The 22,806-nt window shown below is 49.8% G+C and overlaps 4 protein-coding genes across 4 annotated transcripts; all 4 read left to right on the top strand.

Moving 5' to 3' along the window:
- Positions 1-3,010: 3,010 nt before the first annotated feature.
- On the top strand, positions 3,011-4,141 carry BX661DRAFT_200426 (uncharacterized protein; the record flags this gene model as incomplete). Its single annotated transcript, XM_051538411.1, has 1 exon — positions 3,011-4,141. One exon carries the CDS (start codon positions 3,011-3,013, stop codon positions 4,139-4,141), a length of 1,131 nt encoding a protein of 376 aa, XP_051389255.1.
- A 1,034-nt stretch (positions 4,142-5,175) lies between these two features.
- On the top strand, positions 5,176-6,738 carry BX661DRAFT_146000 (putative cytochrome P450 monooxygenase; the record flags this gene model as incomplete). Its single annotated transcript, XM_051533144.1, has 1 exon — positions 5,176-6,738. One exon carries the CDS (start codon positions 5,176-5,178, stop codon positions 6,736-6,738), a length of 1,563 nt encoding a protein of 520 aa, XP_051389254.1.
- Positions 6,739-7,692: 954 nt separating this feature from the next.
- On the top strand, positions 7,693-8,616 carry BX661DRAFT_187544 (uncharacterized protein). The gene has a single exon (XM_051537237.1). It carries the CDS (start codon positions 7,972-7,974, stop codon positions 8,221-8,223), a length of 252 nt encoding a protein of 83 aa, XP_051389253.1. The 5' UTR covers positions 7,693-7,971; the 3' UTR covers positions 8,224-8,616.
- A 4,074-nt stretch (positions 8,617-12,690) lies between these two features.
- BX661DRAFT_200423 (uncharacterized protein) lies at positions 12,691-21,382 on the top strand (the record flags this gene model as incomplete). Its single annotated transcript, XM_051538410.1, has 4 exons — positions 12,691-12,713; positions 12,759-20,504; positions 20,534-20,785; positions 20,947-21,382. 4 exons carry the CDS (start codon positions 12,691-12,693, stop codon positions 21,380-21,382), a joined length of 8,457 nt encoding a protein of 2,818 aa, XP_051389252.1.
- Positions 21,383-22,806: the final 1,424 nt, after the last annotated feature.

Genomic DNA, 22,806 nt, shown 5'->3' with positions numbered 1-22,806 from the left:
TGCACAAGAACGGCACCTGGGCCGTGCAGAAGATCATCGACACTGCCGACACGCCAGACCAGCGCCGCGCCATTGTCCAGAGCATCAAGCCGTACGCGCCGCAGCTGCTGCTGGACCAGCTGGGCAACTACGTCGTCCAGGGCTGCCTCAAGTTTGCCAACAACGCCGGCGACGACGGCTTTGACGAGCCTGCGACCAACCAGTTTGCTTACGACGCCATCCATGCACGCTGCCTGGAGATCGCCCAGGGCCGCTTTGGCGCGCGCGCCATTCGCACGTGCCTTGAGTCGCCATACGCCGGCAAGCTGCAGCAGAAGCTTGTCGCCGTGGCCCTGGTCACCAACGCTGTGGCCCTGGCCACCAACGCCAACGGCCACCTGCTGATGAACTGGCTGCTGGACTCGTCGCGCTTCCCCGGCCGCTTCCGCGTGCTAGCGCACCAGCTGGCCCCACACCTGCGGTACCTCGCGACCCACAAGCTGGGCGCCTCCACGGTCACCAAGATTGTCGACCAGACGGCCGAGCCGGACGCGCGTGATCTGATACTCAACACGCTGTTTTTCAACCCCGATCCGTCTGTGCTTGACGACGTGCTGCTGGACCAGGCCCAGGGCGTGCACCTTGTCCTGAAGATCCTGCAGGGCAACGCCATTGGTGATGCGGAGAAGGCCCGGATTGCCGACCGCCTGCGCTTTCTCACGTCTGAACAACTACAGAACCAGTCGTTCTTGTCGCCGGCAAAGTCAGCTGTCGCCACCCATCACCACCAACACCACGGCCATAATTATCATCAGGGCAACCGCAACTCGCCGATCTCACCTGCCGGGAGCAATGGCCGCTCGGCATCGTCGTCTGCAGCAGCATCAAATGTGCAGCCGACCCAGCGCTTGACCGATGTCGTATCAAACATTTTGGCCCATACCCAGCAGCCCTACGGCGGCGGCGGCGGCGGCGGCAATCCCTCAATCAGCTCAATCAGCTCGCCCCCTGCGCAGCAACAGCAGCATCAGACTGATGCCATGCCTGTCCCTCAGCACTACCAGCAACAAATGCAGCAGCCACTTGGGTTTCACTTTGTGTCGCCCCCGAGCAACGGCAATGCTGCGGGATCCACGGCTGCCTCTGCCGGCAGTGGTGGCGCTGTGGCGATGAGTTTCCCGGCCAATGCCGCTGCAGCCATTAGCATGCATCATCAGCACCAAATCCCGCCTGCCGGGTTTGGTGGCATGGTTGGAGGAACCAATCAGCAGCAACAGCAATTTATGCAGCAAGGTGATATGATGGCCGCATACTACCATCGCCAGCAACAACAGCAACAGCAACAGCTTATGGATTCGTCGATGGGCACGAACATGAATATAAACATGAACATTGCTGGCCTGACACCCGGTGGCTTCTATGGTGTCGACTACAATGCTACAGCCAACCGCTCGGCTATGCCGTTCTACCCTTACGGCAACGCGGCTACGGACATCTATATCGGAGCCAACAACTCTGACGCCCGCCATCATCTGACCTCGCCTCCATCATCGTCACTGGCTTCTGCGCAGAACGGATTCGAGCGCGGCAGCGGCAGAACCAGTGCTGAGGGCAGCGTCAGCTCAAGAAAGTAGACCTGTTAAACCCAATTTTTGTTTTTGTTTCCGTTTATTTTTATTATTCAATTTATTAATTTGTAATTAATCTGCAGTGTTACATTTTGTATTTTTCCTTGGCTAAACATTAATGTTTAGAACTGCGTTATCGTGCTCAAATGTTCAGACCGGTGTGGCTGATCTGCAAATATATATACTAGAAAAAGTAATATTTGGCCAAAGAGAGCCCTCTCATCTTTTATAAAACATTTTATTTTGAGTGGACACTATCATTAAAACCTACTGCGTATAAACAGTGTCGATATTTACTAATTCTGTTTTTCATAAATTTAGTTTGTCGTGAGTAATTACCAAGTTATTTGCGATAAGGTAACTTTTTAACTTTATTCTCCGCCAAATTAACGCGTGGCAACAATGCCATGCATCCAGAAGTCGACAAAACGCAACGCGCCACAATTGCAAGCCGATTCATTTCATGATACATTCGTTTGTACAAAATAAAGAGTTTTAGATCGACGAGCGTGCAACAATGATGTGATAGTCCCAACCACTCGCACAATATGTTTTCTTTCCATTGTTTGATGACATAGTCTGCAGAATATCCCCCTTAGAATATATACATTTGGCCGACACTTTGTTTGTAATTAAAAATTGTGCTGGCAAGTTGGCATCATCCTAATTAACATGATTTGTTCGGGTTTTAGTGCTACTTAATTTATAAAAAATAACATCATATTTTTTGGATAATCATTCAGGTATATTGTAGACATGTACTTAACAGACCCTTTGCAACTATTGTTTTTGCTTTTTTTGTTGTTATTTTTGCATGCAAATTGTGGTAATCCCATTTTCGGTTGGGTTTTTTACGCTTGCTGCCATTAATTTTATGGTTTATTTTACTTTCCGTTAGTTCAAAATGGATTACCCATGCAGGTATTATTTGCACTGTTGTGTAAAAATTAGTATCACAAAAACAAGTATGCTGTCTGGTGGCAAATATGGCGCCAAAGTTGACATGAAAACAATATTGCCTGTTGCATCCAGAAAAAAACAAATAATCAATTAAATGGAAAACACACTGGAAATCTTTGAACTTTGCAATGTCCATGCATTCCTATCCTCTACCTTATCTTTAAGTATTCTAATCAGGTTTTATTAATCTTATTTATAACCCAGTGCTTGCCAACCCTACGGTTTTTTCGTTCATTCATTTTCATTTTCATTTCAAGCGACTCATATTTCGCTTCTTTCATCTCATTATTTTTCTACTTTTACTATCCCTATATTTAAATTTATTTCCTTTAATATTTATCCGCGCGCTGGACCTCGCTGTGTTTGTGTGTAGGTGTAATATTATTTGAACTGCTTTTATTACAACGTACACTTTCAAATCCTAAATTTCTCCTTTCCAATAAATGGGTAATCACTTGTCATTCACAATAACGGAAAGCGAGCTGGCACGACAAAAGGCCAGCGAGGGCACAGGCCCGACGCTGGAGCCGCGAGGCACGCCCGACGCTATTATGGTTATTGTTATTGCCCTGGTTTACGTGATAGACTTTATTGCAACCATCTACGTGCTGTGGAACAGAAATTATCCTCCGCTAAAAGCGAAAAACCCCATCATCATGGCCTGTGTGATGGTAGCAAACATCATGTGGCTCGTCGGAGACCTCCAGGCCAACGGACACGTACCGTTGGCAAACACGCCCATGGTCAAATGTATGGTGTTTGGAGTATGGTTGCGGTTCTTTCTAGGCGTTTGTGCCATGTTTTCGTTGGTCTCGCTGAGGACGTACGGGTTGTATCGCGTGTTTAGGCGGAATCTTCCATATCACACCTTGGGACTGTATCTTCCGTTTGCCATTTACTGTTTGTGCTCTATTGTTTTTGGGATTATATCGCTGGTGCTGCAGCCCACTCAAACGGCCAAATTCAACCCGCAACTCGATCTGTGCAACTACAACGCAGACTACCTGATTGGCATGTTTTTGTTCCTGTGGGTGACCGTGGCCATTGGAGTAATCCTTCAATGGAAGATTCGCAATATCAAGAGCTCGTTTAACGAGAGCCGCGAGACGCTGATTGCAAACATAATTATATTTGTTGCTCTTATGTTTGCCACTGTCATGCGCTATGTCCTTCCGAGATATCCTCTAAAAATAAGCCTGCGCATTATCAACACATGTCTGGACCACCTCGTCGGAAATTCAGTGTGGTGGTTTATCATGGGAGTGCCCCTGTACAAGTGCCTGTTTGATCGCGAGCGGTACCTCAATCAGTGGATTTCAAAGCTGCGCAAGGACGGGCTACAGAAGGAGTACAATGTTGTTTTGGATTCAACCGCTACTAGCAGCCACGGAGCATCGAGATCACACAAAATGCAAGGCTCACTGTTGCGCATGAACTCAGTGGGCAGCAAGGGAGGCGGGGCGTTTTACCCGATGAACGACAGTATCCATGATGACAAGGATGCCGGCTTTAGCACGCTCGATTTAAATCAGCAATTTGGGCTGTTTGATACCAACAAACATCGACTTGTTTAGCAAAACAGATTTCTTTAATAAATATTTATTAATTGTCTGCACTTTGTATAAATTTATTTTACATTTAAATATTTGAAGTATCAACAATTGCACGCTCATCTGCGTAATTATTCGTTATCAATGCAAACATTAAAGGTTATTCTAAGAATGTCAAAACACTGGCATTTCAATTTGGTACTAAATTATTAAATAACAGTGCACTTTGCTTTATGCAAGTCTATGTATTTTGTTAATTTTTCAAATATACATCACAAGTGTACTACATTTGCATGGTAAACACTACATCTAAACACTAATAAAAGTATAATGATGATCCTACTAATGGTGAGTATTAGACTGTAATGTCTTTACTCAAAAAATGACATTACCTTTATTTCTATACAATTGTCAGTCGTTAAAGTTTACAGTTGAAATGGTATGCCACTTTGCGTTCTGGCATTCGTTGGGTTGCAGAATATGATGGCTTGGAGCTCTTATTCTGTATTTTTCTGCGGCAACAAAAGCAAAGCAACGTATAGTGTAAAATTGCATTACTCGCACAACGCAAAAATAAAACAGAACGCTTGGAAAACGGCACAGCCACGTACAGTCATGACGACTGCTTTTTTTTACAAATAGATTCCCTTTATTTGTCCCTACTTTTTCTTTTCAGGCACACCTTTTCTGTCGATCGTTGAGGAAAAAATGCAAGTATCATGTGGATCGACGTATTATATCTGAGCATATTTCCACTCTTTCTAATTTGTCCATTTTTATTTTCAACCGCCGGTAATGTTTGCTTTGCATTTTACATTTTAAATTTTACATTTTGCACTGCAAACTTTTACATCTTTATTTTTTCCGCATTTGTGAGCACGGTTGCGGATCGATTTGGAGATGAGATATGCACACGATGTGAATTCACCCTTATATAAACAACCTGGATGACCTTTCGGCTGTTTCCTTCACTACTTTTAATATTTCTTTGATAACAAACAAACAAACAATACTTATTTTAAATTTTATTTGACATTTCACTCAGCAATAAATACACCATGTATCTTAATCCTGCCGTTTTGGCAAAGACGCTATGGCAGTCGTTCCAGCCAATCCACATACTCTACGGAATAGTCGCGTACTGCATATGGAAGGTGTTCTACGAGGTCTATCTGTCGCCCCTCAGCCATATCCCTGGCCCCTTATGGTACCGCATCACCAGTTTGCCCCTGCTCATCCACGAGCTCCGTGGCGATGAGCCAGAGCTTATGATAAAGCTCAACAAAAAATACGGCGGCCTCTTTGTCATTACGCCGCGCAGGGTGGCCATCTGCGACCCGAAAGACAGTCAAATTATCCTGGGAACGCATGCCTTCCTCAAGGACAAGCGCTACAGCAATGTCGAGGTCATGCAGCCGAATACGTTTTTGACCGTCGACCCCGAGCTGAATAAGCAGCGCCGGAGGCAGATTGGTCCTATCATGAGTCTGGCCAACTTGAAGCACATGGAGCCCATTATTCTGGAAGCCGGAACTAAGCAGCTCTACAACAAATGGGACCGCGACATTGCACACGCCGGGGAGAAGCACAAGGCCAGAATCTGCTACTACGACGACCTCATGCTCATGACCTTTGACATTATCAGCACGCTTGGATTCGGACAGAAACACATGTCGCTGACGTCGGGCGACACGCACATCGCAAAGTCGGTCGGCAGCACGCTGGTCATTATTTTCTTTGAATCGATCCTGCCCTTTTTCAAGACTAAGCTGTTCCGCCAGCACATTGCAAAGTCGCTGTACGGCAAGTTTGACGCGTTCTTCGCGCTGTGTACCGACGCCATCAACAACCGCAAGAAGCTGCTGAGCGGCCTGCAGCCCAACGAGGACAAGCCCAAGGACCTCTTGCAGGCATTCATTGACGCTGAGGATCCCGAGTCGCGCATCCGCATGACGTCGGACCAGGTGGTCACCGAAACAATCATCAGCTTGCTTGCTGGCTCAGATACCAGCTCAAACACAATGACCTGGACTATTCACCTGCTTCTCTTGCACCCGCACTATCTCGCTCGTGTCGTTAAGGAGGTCCGCGAGGCGTTCGGCCGCGACCACATAATCAACTACAGCGAGTCCAAGGCCAGCCTTCGGTTCCTCGAGGCGTGCATCTACGAGTCCCTGCGCCTGATTCCCGTTGTCACTGGAATGCCCCGTCGCATGCCAACGGGCGGCGCTACTCTCCACGGCTATTTCATCCCCGAGGGGTACAATTGCTCCGTCAGCATTGCCGCTATCAACACGAATCCTGAGGTTTGGGAGCGGCCCTACGAGTTTTTCCCAGAGCGGTTCTTAAAAAACGAGGCAATCAAACGCCAAGTGCTCACTTTCAGCACTGGTGTGAGAGTATGCCCGGGCAAGAATTTGGCATGGATGGAAATTCATTCCACAATGGCCAACATCTTTAACAAGTACGACTTGGAGCTGCCCGAGGACGTGCTGTTCACGCCGGATAGAGTCGACAAGCACGGCCAACCCATCACGATGCCACGCATGGCCGCCGCGACCTACGTGCCCCGGTTCCCTGAGCGCGACTGTGTTGTTTTGATCTCGAAGCGCTCAGACTAGACAGTGCATTGAATATAACAAACTAATATATAAATTAACACACGCACGATATATTTTTAAAATAGCTACGCTCCGTGTATGTGTGTACAATATATTATGTATACACTATGAAAGAGGAAAGCATAAAACTTTGCTGATTTATTAAACACTGACTAACACGCTTTTTATAAAAACAAGAAAGCTCAGGCCTCGTCGAGGTCGCGGGCGTTAATGGTGTGGTGGGGTGGGTTAATGTCAAACACATTGGCATTCGCCGCAGCGCCACCAGAAAGCTGATCATGGTGAGCAAAGTTACCAGACTTGTCGCCGTAGAATCCAGCTGCCGCGGGATCGTGGTTGACGGAGTTTGCAATGTTGGGGTTGGAAAGTGCAGCGGGGTCGTACTCAGGGAACTCGTTATAGTCAACGCTGTTGTTCAAGTACGCCTTGCGTTGGTTGCGTCTGCGCCAGAGCAGGAAGCCGATCATTGCGCCGAAAGCCAAGAGCACTCCAATGACAATGCCGGCGATTGCGCCGCCGCTCAGGCTGCTGCCGGATGATTTTGATCCCGACGAGGATGAGCTCGTGCCGGTGGGTGTCGACGTCGCCTTGGTGCTGGTGTTGGTAGTGGTGGTGCCGGGCTTGGTGTTGTCCGCCGCAGTGTCCTCATTTTCTGTCTCGTCAGTATTCGCATCCTCGGCATTGTTATCTTCCTTGTCCGTCGTCTCGGCTGTCTCCACCGTATTTTCTGTCGTCTCAGCTATCTCGCCCGTTGCCTCGTTCGTCGTTCCATCAGCTGGCGTCTCCGCTGGCGTGTCATCTGCGGTCGGGCTATCGGTCACCTGGGGATCAATAGGGGTCACCGCTGGATCAATCGGCGTATCAGGCGTTGTCGGCGTACCAGGCGTTGTCGGCGTATCAGGCGTTGTCGGCGTATCAGGCGTTGTCGGCGTATCAGGCGTTGTCGGCGTATCTGGCGTGGTTGGCGTATCAGGCGTTGTCGGCGTATCGGGCGTCGTCGGCGTATCGGGCGTCGTTGGCGTATCCGGCGTGGTTGGCGTATCCGGCGTCGTCGGCGTATCGGGCGTGGTTGGCGTATCCGGCGTGGTCGGCATATCGGGCGTCGTCGGTGTATCCGGTGTGGGGTCCACCGCTGGGGTGGGCTCTGAAGTCGAGTTGCCTTCATCCGATGTCACGGTCGGTGGATTCTCCGGCGTGGTAATCTCTTCGGGCTCCGATACCGCGGGTGTTTCGATGGGCACATCCATATTTTCGGTGGGAGCCGTAGTCACATCAGTTACCGCTGGCGGCAACGCACCCACGTCATCTTGCGCCTTAACGGCCACTGTGGCTAAGAGCGCAACCGCCGAAAAGCACAATAAGCGTTGGATTTTCATTAGAATGTCGCCTGCGTCTCTTTATTGCTGTTGTTTATTTATAGTCTTTTGTCGCTGCGGTCCAAATAGTGCAAAAAAGTTCGCTCTCGATTTTGAAAAGACAGTCTAAAACTAAATAAGGGAAACCACTCTCAGAGCTGTTGTCGTAAAGGTAGAGAACGTCAAAGTGTATCGGAAAAGGTGAGGATGCTAGTAGAGCAAGGGGAAATTAAAAGGCGAGTGTGATAAGAGGATAAAGGGTAATAATAGACGTTTAAAGTGTAAAAATAAAAAGGAAAGAAAGAGAGAAGTGGAGGCGTTGAAGAGAGCCAAAAAAAATATAGAGTACGGATAAATAAAAATAAATATGTATTGCAGGCTCAAAAAACTCAAAAACGTCAACGTTTCAAAGAAATATATGACAGCAAGAATGACACGAAGGGCCAAAGAAAGAAGAAAACATGCAAACAAACAACAAGCGCAAATGCAAACGCAAATGCAAATGCACCAGCAGAGGGAGAAAAGTGCCAAAAAAGATGGGCGTATACAAAAGCAATAACAATACAAAAATAAACGCAAAATAAGAGTATAAAAATACGCCTCCTCAGTCCCCTTCTCCCTCCCCACTTTCTTTTCCTTTTGTGTGCACATCGTTGATGTCAATCGTCCCAGCTTGGCTTACATCCTCTCTCTTTTAATGAGCGTCTTTGTCGGCCCAAACGACCATGCATAGAAAACTTCTTTTTTTCTCCCCACGCCTTTTCTGTCTTTTTATAGTTCCGGCCCACGGTCCTGATGGGCTGATCACTTTCCAGCCTGGTGTCGCTGATTGCCGATTTCTTATTGATACCCACACAGGACATCACAGTGCGGAGGAAAAAGAAACAATAAAGCTGTGCTATCAAAACACTTCAGAACAAACATATAGTTCGACATGCCAACTATGAGGATGTTGGCTTAGGTGAGCGTGTGCATTGTTCTCCACAAACAATAGATACTAATGTGACCATCATGGCCTAGATTTTAGATTTTACACGTCCCTTTTGACCTGCATGACGGCTCATGCCTTACACCATTGTGCCTTGTGTTTCTAATGCAGCAGGATGAGAGTCGGATGCTATTATTCATTGTGTGGTTAATACGACACGCAGGAAATCCGAATTGACTGGCACCCCCACTCCCATGGCCCAGTTCATTTATAATCATGTATTCTCCCAATCCCCCTCTGCTTGAGCTATTTATTGTGCTGCTAATGGTTGATTTGGCAATGCATGTATTTTTATTTGTTTAAATAACAAGTGCAAACTATTGTTGTATGTAGCTTTGCGACAAATACCTTTTATTACAACACAGCCACAGACATTTCATCGGACTCAACACGTGCGCTCACATGCACTTACCGCGCAACTGCTTTATACACAACAAACATAGCAGCTTTAGCATGTTTTTCTGTAGTTTTTCGTGGGCCATACTGCTTGCGCTTTATTGCTGAGAAAAAAGAAAGTGACGTGGTGGTGGTCAACACATCCCAGATATGAATGTCATGCAAAGTCCATATGTGCTGCACAATTCACAAAAAAAGAGCGTCGGGGAGGCTCATTTTCAGGCGTGTCTAACAAGATGAGAGCCAGTGTAGACAATGATGACAACGCTGCAGTTCATTTTGTCAGACGATTGCATTCGTCAACCGGGTAGTCATTTTTAATTCGGTTTGCGCTTGTACCAATGCCAGCAAACCCGGAAACGGATCAATGTGTGCGGAGAAAAATGGGTGCCTATCGCAGATAAAGGTCAAGATAACAGACAAAACAATAAACCAATTTTTTGCTTTGTTGGGGTACAAGCCAGATTAGGAAATGGTGATGGAATTTTATTATTTTAGTGCCGATCCTTGTAGCTTCTCTCACTCGATTGCCTCACTATAACTCATCACTGCCTGAAAATGACTTGTTACATGTATTTCTCATACGCACTATTTTTGTTCACAGTAGTCCCGAAAAACAGAATTGGCGCGTCAATAAACCTGTTTTGGTTAGATTACAAATATCACTGAATTTATCTGTGTGTATTTCCTCTTATTGTGTTTGGGGAGGGGGGGTATATCTTGCGATTGCGCGCTTGAGTTTAGGCAAAAAAGATGGGGAAAGGAAGGATGTATAGCCCTTTTTCTGCCCGCACAAATTTTTTTGAAAAAAAGTACGGCCTTCAGCCAATAAACGCCATTTCTGCTTCTCCTATCAGACCCAGAAGCCCGCAAGTAATTACACGTGATTTTTGGCCTTCTGATTGTGAGGCGTGCACATGACCACGGTCTAAACAAAGTTTGGGCTGTTTTTTATTAGTGCGCGAATTGTTCGCGATATAGTCTTGTTAGTTTATAATACCATATTTCTGGTAGGCTAGCACTTGAACATTGTACAATTTAATATCAATTTAACTCTGGTAGTCTCCCAGGGATTTCTTCTGCTAGTGAACTATTTTATATGTTGTTATATATTTTTGTATTTGATAGTTACAAAACAGCAGAAACATTAATTATTCAAAACGTCAAAGCATGAATTGTTTAACTAATTTTGCCTTTGCTTTTGATCTTATAAGGAAAACCCAATTTGAAATTACAAACTTTTAGGGCAGCATTTGCAATTGTTTTGCTGCGCGCAAAAAATACACACGGATTGATTGGTTTATGTGAGAAGTATACCTGCATGGTCGAATATATGAACTGATCAACAAATGGCCAATATATCTTTGCAATTAAATTAAATAACTTGTTTCATTCCATATTAGTTTTTGCAAAGCAACTATTTATTTTGTGCGTGTCTAAATAAGATTTTGGCTGCAAATGCAATGTCAGATAACAATTATCAACTAAACACACTTTTAATAATAGCAATCGTCTAATTAAAGATCATGGTTAAACTATAATTTTGCTATATTATTCGCAGCACCGTCCACAGTAGCTACAACATGCCAAGTTGTATTTACAACTGTATTCATTTCTACTCAATAAAATATAAAATTTTTATAGTTAAATCGAGTTGATTACACATGCCGCATTGAACTATTTCGCACACACACACACACATACACTTCATAGGGCAGGCAAACCTGAAACAGACAATGTTGCAAAGTGCACGAATGTTTTTAAGCTATATCTTTGTTACTGGAATTTATAGTTGATTTTTTGGCATAAACTATCTGGCAAAATATATTGATATTGTGTTTGAGTGATGTGCAAAAAATTGTTTGAACCAGCCCTAGTATTCTAGTAAATATAATGTGCGCGTGGTTGATAAATAAACAATTTGTTTAAAACACAATGTCAGCTGTTGGCTAGCACAAATACCAACACATATAATACAATAGACATAAAGAAAGCAGTGTCAGCTACATGTAATTTTACGTAAAATCGATGGCAAATAATTTGCAAGGTTCCATTCTAATTAAAAAAGGACTTGCAAAACTAAAGTGGTAATGCGTATTCCAATTGCTCTCGGATCGTCATATTTGATGGTGGCCGCCGCGCGAATGTTTAAGTTTATATAAAAGTTCAAGTAGTTGTGGATTCTTCTGCCATATTAGATATAGATATAGAAATTGCAGATCCTGCTCAGCTGAGAGTTTGTTCTGTAAACAAAAATTATTTGCGCGCTTTCCATCACGCCGATATACAGCGGCAAGAACGATGCCCATTTGTTAATAAAAACGCGCTGGCGGACCTTCAATCCAAATATTGCGTATTTGCTTTTGTGTTTTGCAGTTAATTCGCAATATTCTTCTTATTTTTGATCAACACCAAATTTTGATTGACCAAAAAAGCCACAATCCTACCATTTCTTTTCTTTTCTTTTCCTCTTGTATATTTTATGTATTTATTTGCATTTGAATTATCCTGTATTTTTATATTCTCAATTCACTCATTCACTTTATTTGTCATTCAAAATTGAACACCACGTTAAGAAACTAACGACGCCATAAATAGTTTTATTTTGAACGGCGGATTCGGCACTCTGCAAACCTTTCTTATTTTCAACTTGAATCGAGTGACAAATCAGCGGCCAAATCGCAGGTTGGGCGCAGAAATCCGGCGTTATTATTATTTTTATATTGTCCGACCAACCAACCAACCGAACAAACGAACGAACGTCATAACACAGAAGTTGCAGCAGCAGCGGTCTGTTTTTATACTTTTGTTGGTAGCTTTCTCGAACGACCACACTGTAAGCACACAGCCGATTCATTGGCACGATCTATTTTGCGCGGGCCATCGTCAAAACAGCCTCGCGCTCTACAGTCTCAATATTCTAGTATGCCACTGCCAACACTAATATGTTTCACCTTACCAGTCCCACTTTTGCAGTCGTGGCGCAAGCGCTGTTTTTGGAAGCGGTTTCTACTTGCTAGCAGCCACCCCAAATATCACAAAGCACAAAACACAAGCTCAATGTAAGTACGCAGCTCGATCATTCACTTGCTTTATTGGCTTTGGCATCATCAATACACACATACACATTTGTTATTGTATTTAATGGCATATCACTGCAAACAGTGCTAATTCCAAAATTAATGTGTTAACCCATACGAGCTTCCTGTAGTCATGACAGATCAGCCTTATCAGCAGTCACGTATTTATCCATATCGTTCGCGTGACGCGCGACCTCGGAGTCATCAGAAACACGCCGTCGCACATATCAGCGACTCTGATGACGACGTGTTATCTCCATTTGTGTTTAATTTTGCCAGCGATTCTAGCGATGCGGAAATATTTAATAGGCCGCGGGGTGCTCGGCAGGTGAGCATGGAGGAGCAAATGAGCTGCTATGACGCACACGGTGGGTCCTGCTCACCTCCGTCATCGCCGTGTCCGCGCCGCATCTATCTATACTCTGCGCACTTCACTGGCAGGTTTGCACTCGTCCGCTGCGACGAAAGTGATGACGATTTTGATCCCGAGGACATGGTCCCGACTGATGTCCAGACCATGGCAGCGCGCATTGCGGATGTGACAATGCAGACTACCCCATCACTTGATCACATTGTGGCCGCCCAGGTCGCGATAGCCGCAGCGAATGCATCTTCGAGAAGTCACAGCAACAGCCACAGCCACAGCCACAGCCACAGCCACAGCCACAGCCACAGCCACAGCCACAGCCACAGCCACAGCCACAGCCACAGCGAGGGTGAGGGCGAGGGCGAGGGTATTGGTTTCAGCCACTCGAGCAGCAGCAGCGAAGACATTGGTACGGATAGCGAAACCCAGTCTTTGGATATGATGATCAGCAATACATCTGAAATGAATGTCGACGTCGATGGATATGCTGCGCCGCAGACCATGCAGCTTGACCAGCCGCTTGCCGATAGCGACCACGCTCTGGGCATTGCAGCCGCCAGCAGTACACTGCGTGAGTGCGTGCTGCCTTATCTTGGTTCAGAGACCAACTCAGAGCTTCTTGTCCAGCAGCAGCAGCAACAGCAGCAGCAGTCGGACGAGCGGGCAGCAACACCATCCATGCAATCGCCTACCACACACAGATATGCGCCGATCGTACCGCCACTGGCACTGTCAGTGTCGCGCCAAAACTCGTTGCAGCTGTCGCCGATACTCGCGCTTGGTGACAGTGCAGTATTATCTTTGCCGCTGCACGCCGCAGGTCTGGCTATTGAACACACATCGCTAGTCACCACACTGCCGACACTGCCCGAGGTGCACAGCCAACCCCAAAACGGCGGGCAAGAGCTGCAGTCAAGTGGAGACCATGATACTTTGTCTTTGCATGCACAGCAACCGGATCAGAGCCGTGCTCGGGACAGCGGGCATGTCATTTTGCAAGATCATGGTTGCGTGAAGGAGAGACGTCTCGGTGATCTGCCCACCACCAGTGTAGTTGTGGCGAGCAATACGACCCTTGAGCATAATCAGGACGCTGGTCAGCAGCAGCCGAGAGCATGCGAACACAAGCACACGCAGTCTTGCGAGTATAGCTCTAGTGACCAAGCATTTGCGCCGGACTGCGGCCTTCAAGCGCATGCCTCTGTGCGCCGCAGCAGCAGTGGCAGCCTTACCACAGCAAAGGGTCTTGTCGTCAGTGACTCGAGCTGTCTAACGAGTGCATTGGTTATGGCTTCGGCAGCATCCAAGCAGCCACACGCACGCGACACCAAAGAGAGTTCACAGACTGCCAAGTCTGAGCTCACAGTGGCGGCATCGGCCGATCCAGAGCAGCTTGTCTATGCGTTGGGCACGGTCAATGCTTATCAGAATATCGACGACCGGCGCGCCAGCGAGCATGCGCGCAAACCACAAGTGTGTCTTGCAGCGCAGTCGTTTGCACGTGCACAGAGCGAGGATGCTGGTGAGGACGAGGATAGCACTGGCAACCAGGCGTCTGCTCAGAAAAAGGTGGATTTCCTGGCGCGAGTGTCGCCCGCAACGGCAGATGTTTGGCAACATGAGCCGCATAGTTTGGAAGCCAAGCAGCAAGTGCAACAAGCTCTGCCTGCTAACCCTGCTGTGGCGGCAGAGGGGGCAAAGAAGCGACGCATAGCCCCTTTCTTGGTGAGCACTGAGTTGACTACGCAACCGACAGGGAACCTGGTGGCCCAGCAGAACCAGCAGTTGGTGAGCAGTGCCGGCATATCGGCCTTGCTGTTGTCATTGCACACAGAGGCAGAGGCAGCGGCCACAGTGCCACAGCTGGATCCTGTTTCGGCGCGCAATCAGCTGCAGGCTATTTTTGTCAGCTGTGGTTCTGCTGGGTCTGATACAAGCGCAGGCCGAGTGCTGCGCAATGCGAGACAGCACCGCCGCGCACTCGCGTCATTGGACTACTCAGCCGATCAGCCGCCTTGCGCTGTGGACTTTCAATTCGTCGCTGGCGATACGTTTTGGTTCCGCCGCCTCGCCAGCTGCAAACTCACTAGCAGCAACACGCAGCGCGTCGAGCGGATGACTGCGCGCGCGCGCAAGGGCGGCGGCAAGGGAATGCATGGGTGCGATGCTGGCGCCGTGGATGCGAACTCAGCCAGCGCGCGGCTCTGGCACAATATGCAGCGGGTCCAGGCATGGCACTGGCAGCACGTAGCGACCGTCGATGGCATAGCTTACGGCGACCTTGGCTCGCAAATCGATGATTCAATTTTGGGTGTGACAGCAGCAGCAGAAGCGACAGCAGCAGCCAGCGCCAAAGACTACGGTGCCACCAATGACGAAGACAAGGTGCTGCCGATTTATGGCGACTCAGAGTCAGAGGGCGAGTATCCCGACAATCTGCTGCGCGAGATGGACGCCGAGCGGCGCGATGTTGACAAACACAGGGCCAGAGCCGAAAACATCGAGAGACAGCGCGTCGAGCTCGTCAGAAACATTGTCCAGGAGAGGAAGACACAGTTTGAGAGCGACTGGCAGACGCGCGTGCGGCCCAAGCTCGAGGCGCTTGCGTACAAAAGCTGGAGGCGGCATATCGGCAGGCGCGCGCGGCTCGAGGGCGAGCTCGCCAGGCTGAGCATACAGCGCTTGCCCAACGAAGAGAAAAGCGTATTCGAAAGCGGCTGCTCGTCGCGGCGCGAGCTGGTCACGCTGTGCGAGGGGTTCCACTTGACCATCAACCAGATCGCCGAGACCAAGTGGATGTTGCAGCTGATTAGCTTGCCTTGTCCGCCGCACCCCATTCGCAAGCAGCGGTGCTCATCGCTGTCGTCCTCCGCAGTGGCAAATCAAGCGCAGAGATACAGCGCGCTGCTTAAAGGGCGCGGCCAGTTGCCAGAAACCAAGGGCGTTGATAGTGGCAGTGGCAGTGGCAGTGGCAGTGGCAGTGACCGTGACAGTGCCAGTGATAGCGACAGCGACAGCATGGTCGGTTTTATCGACGATGAAGACGATATTAGAGTCGGCAGCAATCCACTCATTAACGCTCATGGCCGCAGGATTGGCAGCGACATGGCCGATGGTCCAAATAATGACCTTCAGTCACAGGGTCGCTCGTCACAAAAATTGGCTCAACAGCCGGCCTCTAGAGTTGCGGCGGGCAGCTTGGCGGGCAGTTTGGCGAGCACAGATGCGGGTGCAAGTGTGATGTCGCCGGTACAGCAAAGGCTAAGCCAGCAGCTGCATGGTCGCCCGCTGTCATTGGGAGAGGCAGCGGTGGCAGAAGAGGCGGCTCTGGCAGCCGAGGAGGCGTTGCTGATCAAAACCAAGGGCAAGGAGCTAGCAAAGTATCGCGAGGCAGTCAGTCGGCGGTACGCTCGCAATCGGGCCCCCACAGCCCGCAGCCAACGCTCGCGCGTAGGCTTGGACTTGGGCCCAGACCAAGGCGAAGGCAAGGCCCAAGCACACGACAACGCCAGCGTTGCTGTGGGCAAAGACACGGACGAAAAGGGCGGAGCTGCTCGACAGAGTGCTCAGCAGCCAACTGGGTCTCCTGTCGTCACAACAACTGTTGCCATGTCGAACGAGCAGTTTGTACGCGAGCTGTGCCAGCACAGTGCCGATGAAATTCACGATGCGGCGATGTTTTTTGTCGTGCGCATGATGCGTGGATTGGAGTCGCTCGCCGATCTGGAGGCCGGGCGGCTGAGCCCAGACTGCCCCGAGCACATGCCTGCTGTCAGCATGCGCATTGCGCTGCGCATGTGGAGCGAGTTTATGCAGTGGATCAATGTCCCGGGAGACCCGATTCCGGACAACCGAGCCATGCCAAACACCAAGACAGACTCTCGCAGTGCGAATGATACGGGCGATGCGGCGCTGGTGGTAGTGACGTACCCCAGCTCCAAACAGCGCGACGAGCAATTGGCAATCATCAGGTCGGAGCTGGAGCGCACGCCGCACCCGTCTGTAACAGATGAGCAGCAGCGCCATGAGCTTCGGCGTATGTGCCACGACACCTCGCTGGTCGCGCGGTCGCTCATCGAGTGCCCCTTGCCCGTGTGGCGTGTTGGCCACGCCCGCCTTAAAAGCGCCAGCGCAAAGAACACCAGAGACGCAGGTTTTGCTAGCTTTAAGCGCGTCAAGCGAACTAATGGATGCAGTGGCAGCGGCAGCGGCAGCAGCGATGGCAGAAGCACCCTTTCGATTCACAGATGGTGCTTGCCAAAGCTAGCGCGCTTGGTACAAGAGATCAAGGAAATTCGCAGGGCTGCGTTTGCCGCGTTTTTCCATTGGCGGCGCACTTGTCGCGTTGAAGCAAAGGGCGCGGAGAAGCAGCCGACGTCGCCATTGGGCGTTGGCTCTTATGGCACTGCTCGTTCCTATGGCCATGAGGGTGGCGGTGTTGGCCAGTTGGACGGTATCAGCGCGGTCGAAGACGATGCCGGTGTTAATGCCGATGCCGGTGTTAATGCCGATGCCGATGCCGATGCCGATGCCGATGCGCAGAGCGTTTGCGAGGACGGCGAACTGAGTGATAGTGGCAGCCAGCCTGACAGCAAAATTTCAGCAAACCGGAAACGCCGGCGCAGAGAAGTGCCCGTGCATACCGAAAGCCAAGAGGTTTTGGACATGCGGCAGCGCGAGAAGCAGGCAGTGCTAGATCTCAAGCGGCGCGCAAAAGAGCAGGAGGCCGATATTGCGCGCAAGCGCATGCGATCCGAAGGCACTCACAACGCAGCCGCCGCTGTGCATGCCAGCGCGGGCTTGGGCACGGCTGATGAAGACGAGGTGCTGACTTCGGGCATAAACCTTGTGCGTCCACCGGCGCAGTTGCTGCTCTCCCCACTGGCACGGCTGGCATCGTTGAAGCCATTGGCTCCGCCCATGATGGCGCACACATTGACACCGCTGCCGCAAGTTGTTCCAGATTTTGACGTCAGCACAATCGGCACGCCCGTGCATATCAATCTTGGGCACGAGGCCGATCAGCGCGACGTGTTTGTGCCGGGGTTCATCGGCAGCCACCTGAAGGAGCATCAGGTCGAGGGCGTCCAGTTCATGTGGCAGAACGTGGTCGCGCTCAGCGATCACAACTCGGCAGCTGGCGACAGCGACAATGGTGGCAGCAAGAGCAAGTGCGCTGCCCACATGCCAAAGCAGCATGGCTGCGTGCTCGCGCACTCGATGGGCCTGGGAAAGACGCTGCAGACGGTTGCGTTCGTGTACACTTTGCTTAATGAGATTCTGGAGGGCAGCGCCGATTTTGCGCACTCGACATTTGGCACCCGCCGCGTGCTCGTGCTATGCCCGCCTACGGTGCAGTCGAACTGGGCGGCCGAGTTTGAAAAGTGGACGGGCGTCGGCCACACGATATTGTCTTTGTCAAAGCCAAGGGGGCCCGTGCTACCTGCGCCGTACGACGCGGCGTCGGATCCTGTCCAGCAGCAACGTGTCTTGCACGCAGTGCGGGTCCGGGCGCGGCGGGTCATCACGCAGGTCGTAAGCTTTGGGGCGATGGCCAGCAGCAAAATGCAGATGGCGGCGCTGAAGTCGTGGCATGCTCATGGCGGCGTGCTTATAATGGGGTACCATGTTTTCCGGAGGCTTGTGCAGCGGGCCACCACTGCCACCGTTGCTAGCAGCGACAAGCCCGCTGATGCAGACGGACGGTTGCCAGATTCGGCACGGTCCATGCCGTGGTCGGGATTGGCGACTAGCACCAACGGTCTGGCAGCACCTACATCGCCGAATGGCACTTGGCAGCAGCAGAATTTATTGCGCAAGTATCTGATCGACGAGGGGCCGTGCCTGGTGATTGCCGACGAGGGCCACTGTATTAAAAACCCCGAGACACAACTGGCAAAGGCAGCCAACATGCTGAAGACGCGCGCACGCATCTGCCTGACCGGGTACCCTCTGCAGAACCGGATCGAAGAGTACTGGACGATGGTTGACTTTTGCTACCCGCAGTTCCTTGGCGATCTGGCAGACTTTCGCTACCGCTACATCAAGCCGATCAACGATGGCATGTATGTGGACGCAACTAAAGACGACAAGCGCCGCAGCAAGCTGCACATGGGGATGCTGCAGAAGCTGCTCGAGACGATGGTCGACCGGCGCGACTCGGGGCTGCTATATCACGAGCTACCGCGCAAGGTTGAGTATTTTATATCGTGCCCACTGACGCCGATGCAATCGCAGCTGTACATCGAGTACCTCGCGCGTTTTGCGGGAATCGGGCTTGGGGCCAGGGAGGGGACCAATATCGGGCTGTTGCAGCACGGCCACTTGCTGCTGACCATATGCAACCACCCGGCCGTGTTTAAAGCGTCAGTTGAAGAAAACCGCCGCCGTCGCCAGCAGCAGCAGCAGCAGCAAAGACAGAGGCAGCGGATACAGCAGCAGGCGGATTTGTCGGCGATAATAGATGATGTAGCGGATATTTCGGCCATCGATGAGGAAGGCAAGTGTGATGGCGACGAGTTGACCAGCCGCATTGCCGACGACGACGCGTGGTGCCGCGAGATTTACGAAAGGCACTGCGGGAGAAGCCAGTCGGGCATTGCTATCGCGGATGATATCGCGGATGATATCGACAACAGCGGCGTGCAAAATCCCGAGCACAGCACGAAAGTGCGCATGGCGCTGCACATCATCCGCGAAAGCATTGCTTGCGGTGAACGCGTGCTGGTATTCTCGCGCAGCATCCCGACGCTCGACTACTTGCAGCGGGCCATCGAGCACGCAGGCATTGCAGGCTGTGATGGCCAGAAACAGAAAGGGCGGATCCAGAGCACACCCAATAAGATGATGCGCATTGACGGCGCGACGCCCGTCACCCACCGGCAGAGCTTGATCGATGGGTTCAACGCCGACGACTCGCTGTATCGCGTGTTCTTGATTTCTTCGGGCACTGGGTCGATCGGGATCAATCTGGTTTCGGCTAGCCGTGTTATTCTGTTTGACATTGGCTGGAACCCGCTGTACGACGACCAGGCAGTCGCTCGCGCGTACCGCTACGGTCAGAGGCGGCGGGTGTACGTGTATCGGCTGCTGACCACCGGCACTTGGGAGGATCGGCTGCTCAGCAACAACATTTTCAAGGTTGGGCTCATTCGGCGTGTGGTTGACAAGCAGACAATGAACCGGCGCGTGTCGAAACAAGATTCACAAAAGTACTTGCAGCTGCCGCCAGCGCGTCCGCCCTTGATTACTGGCGACAAAGTTGTGAAATTAGCGAGCGAGTACGAGGACGACTCTGTGTTTACTGGTCTACTGGCGGCGTTCAGTTCGCAGATATCTAGAGTGACGCCGCAAGCGACGCTGTTGGCAAACGAGGACGACCCACTGCATCCAGATGATCTGGCAGCGCTGAACGCATATGTGCTCCGAGAGAAGCAGCGGCTTGGCCAGCTGCCGCCATCACCGGGCGCGAATTCAGCTGATGCGGCGACAATACTCAATGGATTGGCGATTTTGCCACTGCTGTCACCGGCAGCACCGGCACAAACACTAACAGCAGATTCAGCATTGGCAGCGCTGCGGTACCCACAGCAGGCGCGCCAAGTGCAAGCCGTGACACAGCGGCCTGCAGGGTACCAGCGGGCCACACACTGGCCATCGGCATCAACACTGCCATTCAGTTCAAATTTGGATTCGCAGCAGCATCAGCAGGACCGCGCAGAGCCACGGATGAGAGCAAGGCCAGGGACTGTATTGCCACACGGCGCCAGCATTGTTGGTACCAGTGGAATGCATGCAACGCACCCGTTGCGCCCAGTCGCAGCAACATTGGCGGTCCCGCCATTGATGTTCGGCGCTGCCGGTAATTGTAAGCATCGGACGCAATTGCACAATAATGGTGAGAGTGAGAGAGAGTATTTGTGTATATATGTTTATTGCTAATTGGCACATTAATGCGTTTTGTATGCGGATTTGTTTATATTTCATATCATTGTTTTTTTAAGTAGCAACCACATCGTCGAGCAAAATTGTCAGCGGCAGGAACAATGGCACCAGCACAGCTGCCGGCGCTGTTAAGCGCATGGCGCAGCCCAACAAGACAGTCATCTCTGTTGAAAACATGCCCGTGATCTTTGTGATGGCGATGCTGCACAAAATCTACACACGCATTGTCATGTTGCCAGACGTGGTTTGTGGCACGGTCAATCACGAGGAGCTGGAGCTGCTGAAGCTGATTATTCTGTGGTCCGGCGAGCTCGATAAGTATGTCGACAAGAGCCGGGATGGATATGAGCAGCGGCAGAAAAACCAAATACACATGGCGTCTCACTGGTTGACACGGCCATCAGATATTTACAAGATTGTGCCGATGCTGCACCGGCAGGACGATAGGTTTCTGACATTGGTCATCCAGCGAATGGAGAGCACGAAAAGCAGTGCGACCACGGCTCAGCCATGAAGTTTGTTTGGTGACATCAGGTCTGTCATTGCGGCACAGGCGGTGTAAGGTGAGTGAGCGCGTGGGCCCTCAATTTTATATTTATAAATTCAAGGCGACCAAACGCTTAAAAAGAAGTTAAACAGCTCTTTGTTCGGATGGTTACAAGCGCAGCCTCCAAGGTATATCTATCCAGCTCTGCAGCATTAACAGAGCTGATCTCTTGATTCAGATTAAATGCAAGCAGCAAAAGTCGGTAAAAGAATTATATAGGAAATGTATAAGAAAGCGCGATAGCTCAGGAAAAGCTTGGTTTTCGGGGCGGTTAGTTGCTCCAGGCAGGGATCCATAGTGAGGCCCGTGGCTGGTGCCAATTCCAAATGCTAGGCGCGTCGCAAGGCGTTGATAGCGCGAGGACGAAGCTCCGAGGCATTAGGAGCGAGGCGCAAGTCTATAAAATAGAATGAAGCAGAGATAGCAGATTTTTGCAGCGCGAAATTTTGAGTTTTGGGCGGGGGAGCAAAAAGCGCTCTGCGCTTTTTGCAAAAATTAGATAATAAATAGAGATTCAGCCCTAGTTTGTTGTTTAAAAACAATTTATTGAATTAATCCCCGAAAACTAAACTATAAAAGTAAAACTATGGCGGAGCTTGAGAACAGATGATATTGAGCGACCATGGGTGATGAGGCGCCCTGTAAAAAGCGTGGCAGTGACTGGAAGTATTGGATATTAGGCGGTCCTATAGCAAAAAGAAATTAGCTGAGAAACATAATTGTAAATTAAGCGTGTGTAGTTATCTGGTGGCGATTTCTTGTGATGGGTGTTGAAAAGAGAAAACAAAGAAAATGAAAAACCGGTGCCACGAGAAGGAGCGGCGCGCACGAGTTTATTTAAGCAGGTGGCTGAACGGCAGGCAAAAAAGATGCTAAAATATTTTGGCACTGCAAGGGCTTTTTTTGATACGGCTTTTTATTACACCATGCACCCGCCATTATTTGGTTGGGGAGATGAGCAAAAAAAGGAAATTGCATGTATGTGGATATCGGAAGGCCAAATCAAGCAGCATGTTTTTTGTATGTCCGCTCATTTTTAACGTGTAGTGCAAGCGAACAAATAAGAAATATAAAAATATATTTCACAGTGGCCATTCATACTCACCATCACAGCACAATTCAAAAAAGTGTTGAGCGTGAGAGAAAACAATAATCGAGATGAATAAAGACATGCACCACCGATCTCACGTGCATTCAATTACATAAAAAAGCACTTTAAATATCCAAGTGGGCACATTCCATTCTCCAATTTAAAGCGGAGTAATCTGACATTATATCTGAAAATGCTCAAAGTCACTGAGAGCACGCGCAGATACCATATGTTTTATCGCTGCCTTTAATAGCAGAGCGGAAACAAATAGTGGGAAAAATAAGCAAATTGTTCTTTCTGG

This window comes from Kickxella alabastrina (genome assembly GCF_025024165.1).
Source record: "Kickxella alabastrina strain RSA 675 chromosome Unknown BX661scaffold_26, whole genome shotgun sequence".
NCBI lineage: Eukaryota > Fungi > Kickxellomycota > Kickxellomycetes > Kickxellales > Kickxellaceae > Kickxella > Kickxella alabastrina.
The sequence above is the reverse complement of the archived record's forward strand: the minus strand, read 5'-3'. Positions and strand labels throughout refer to the sequence as shown.

Excerpts from the sequence above, each read along its gene's own strand:
- BX661DRAFT_187544 (XM_051537237.1), top strand. The coding sequence starts at position 7,972 with ATGGGCACATCCATATTTTCGGTGGGAGCCGTAGTCACATCAGTTACC.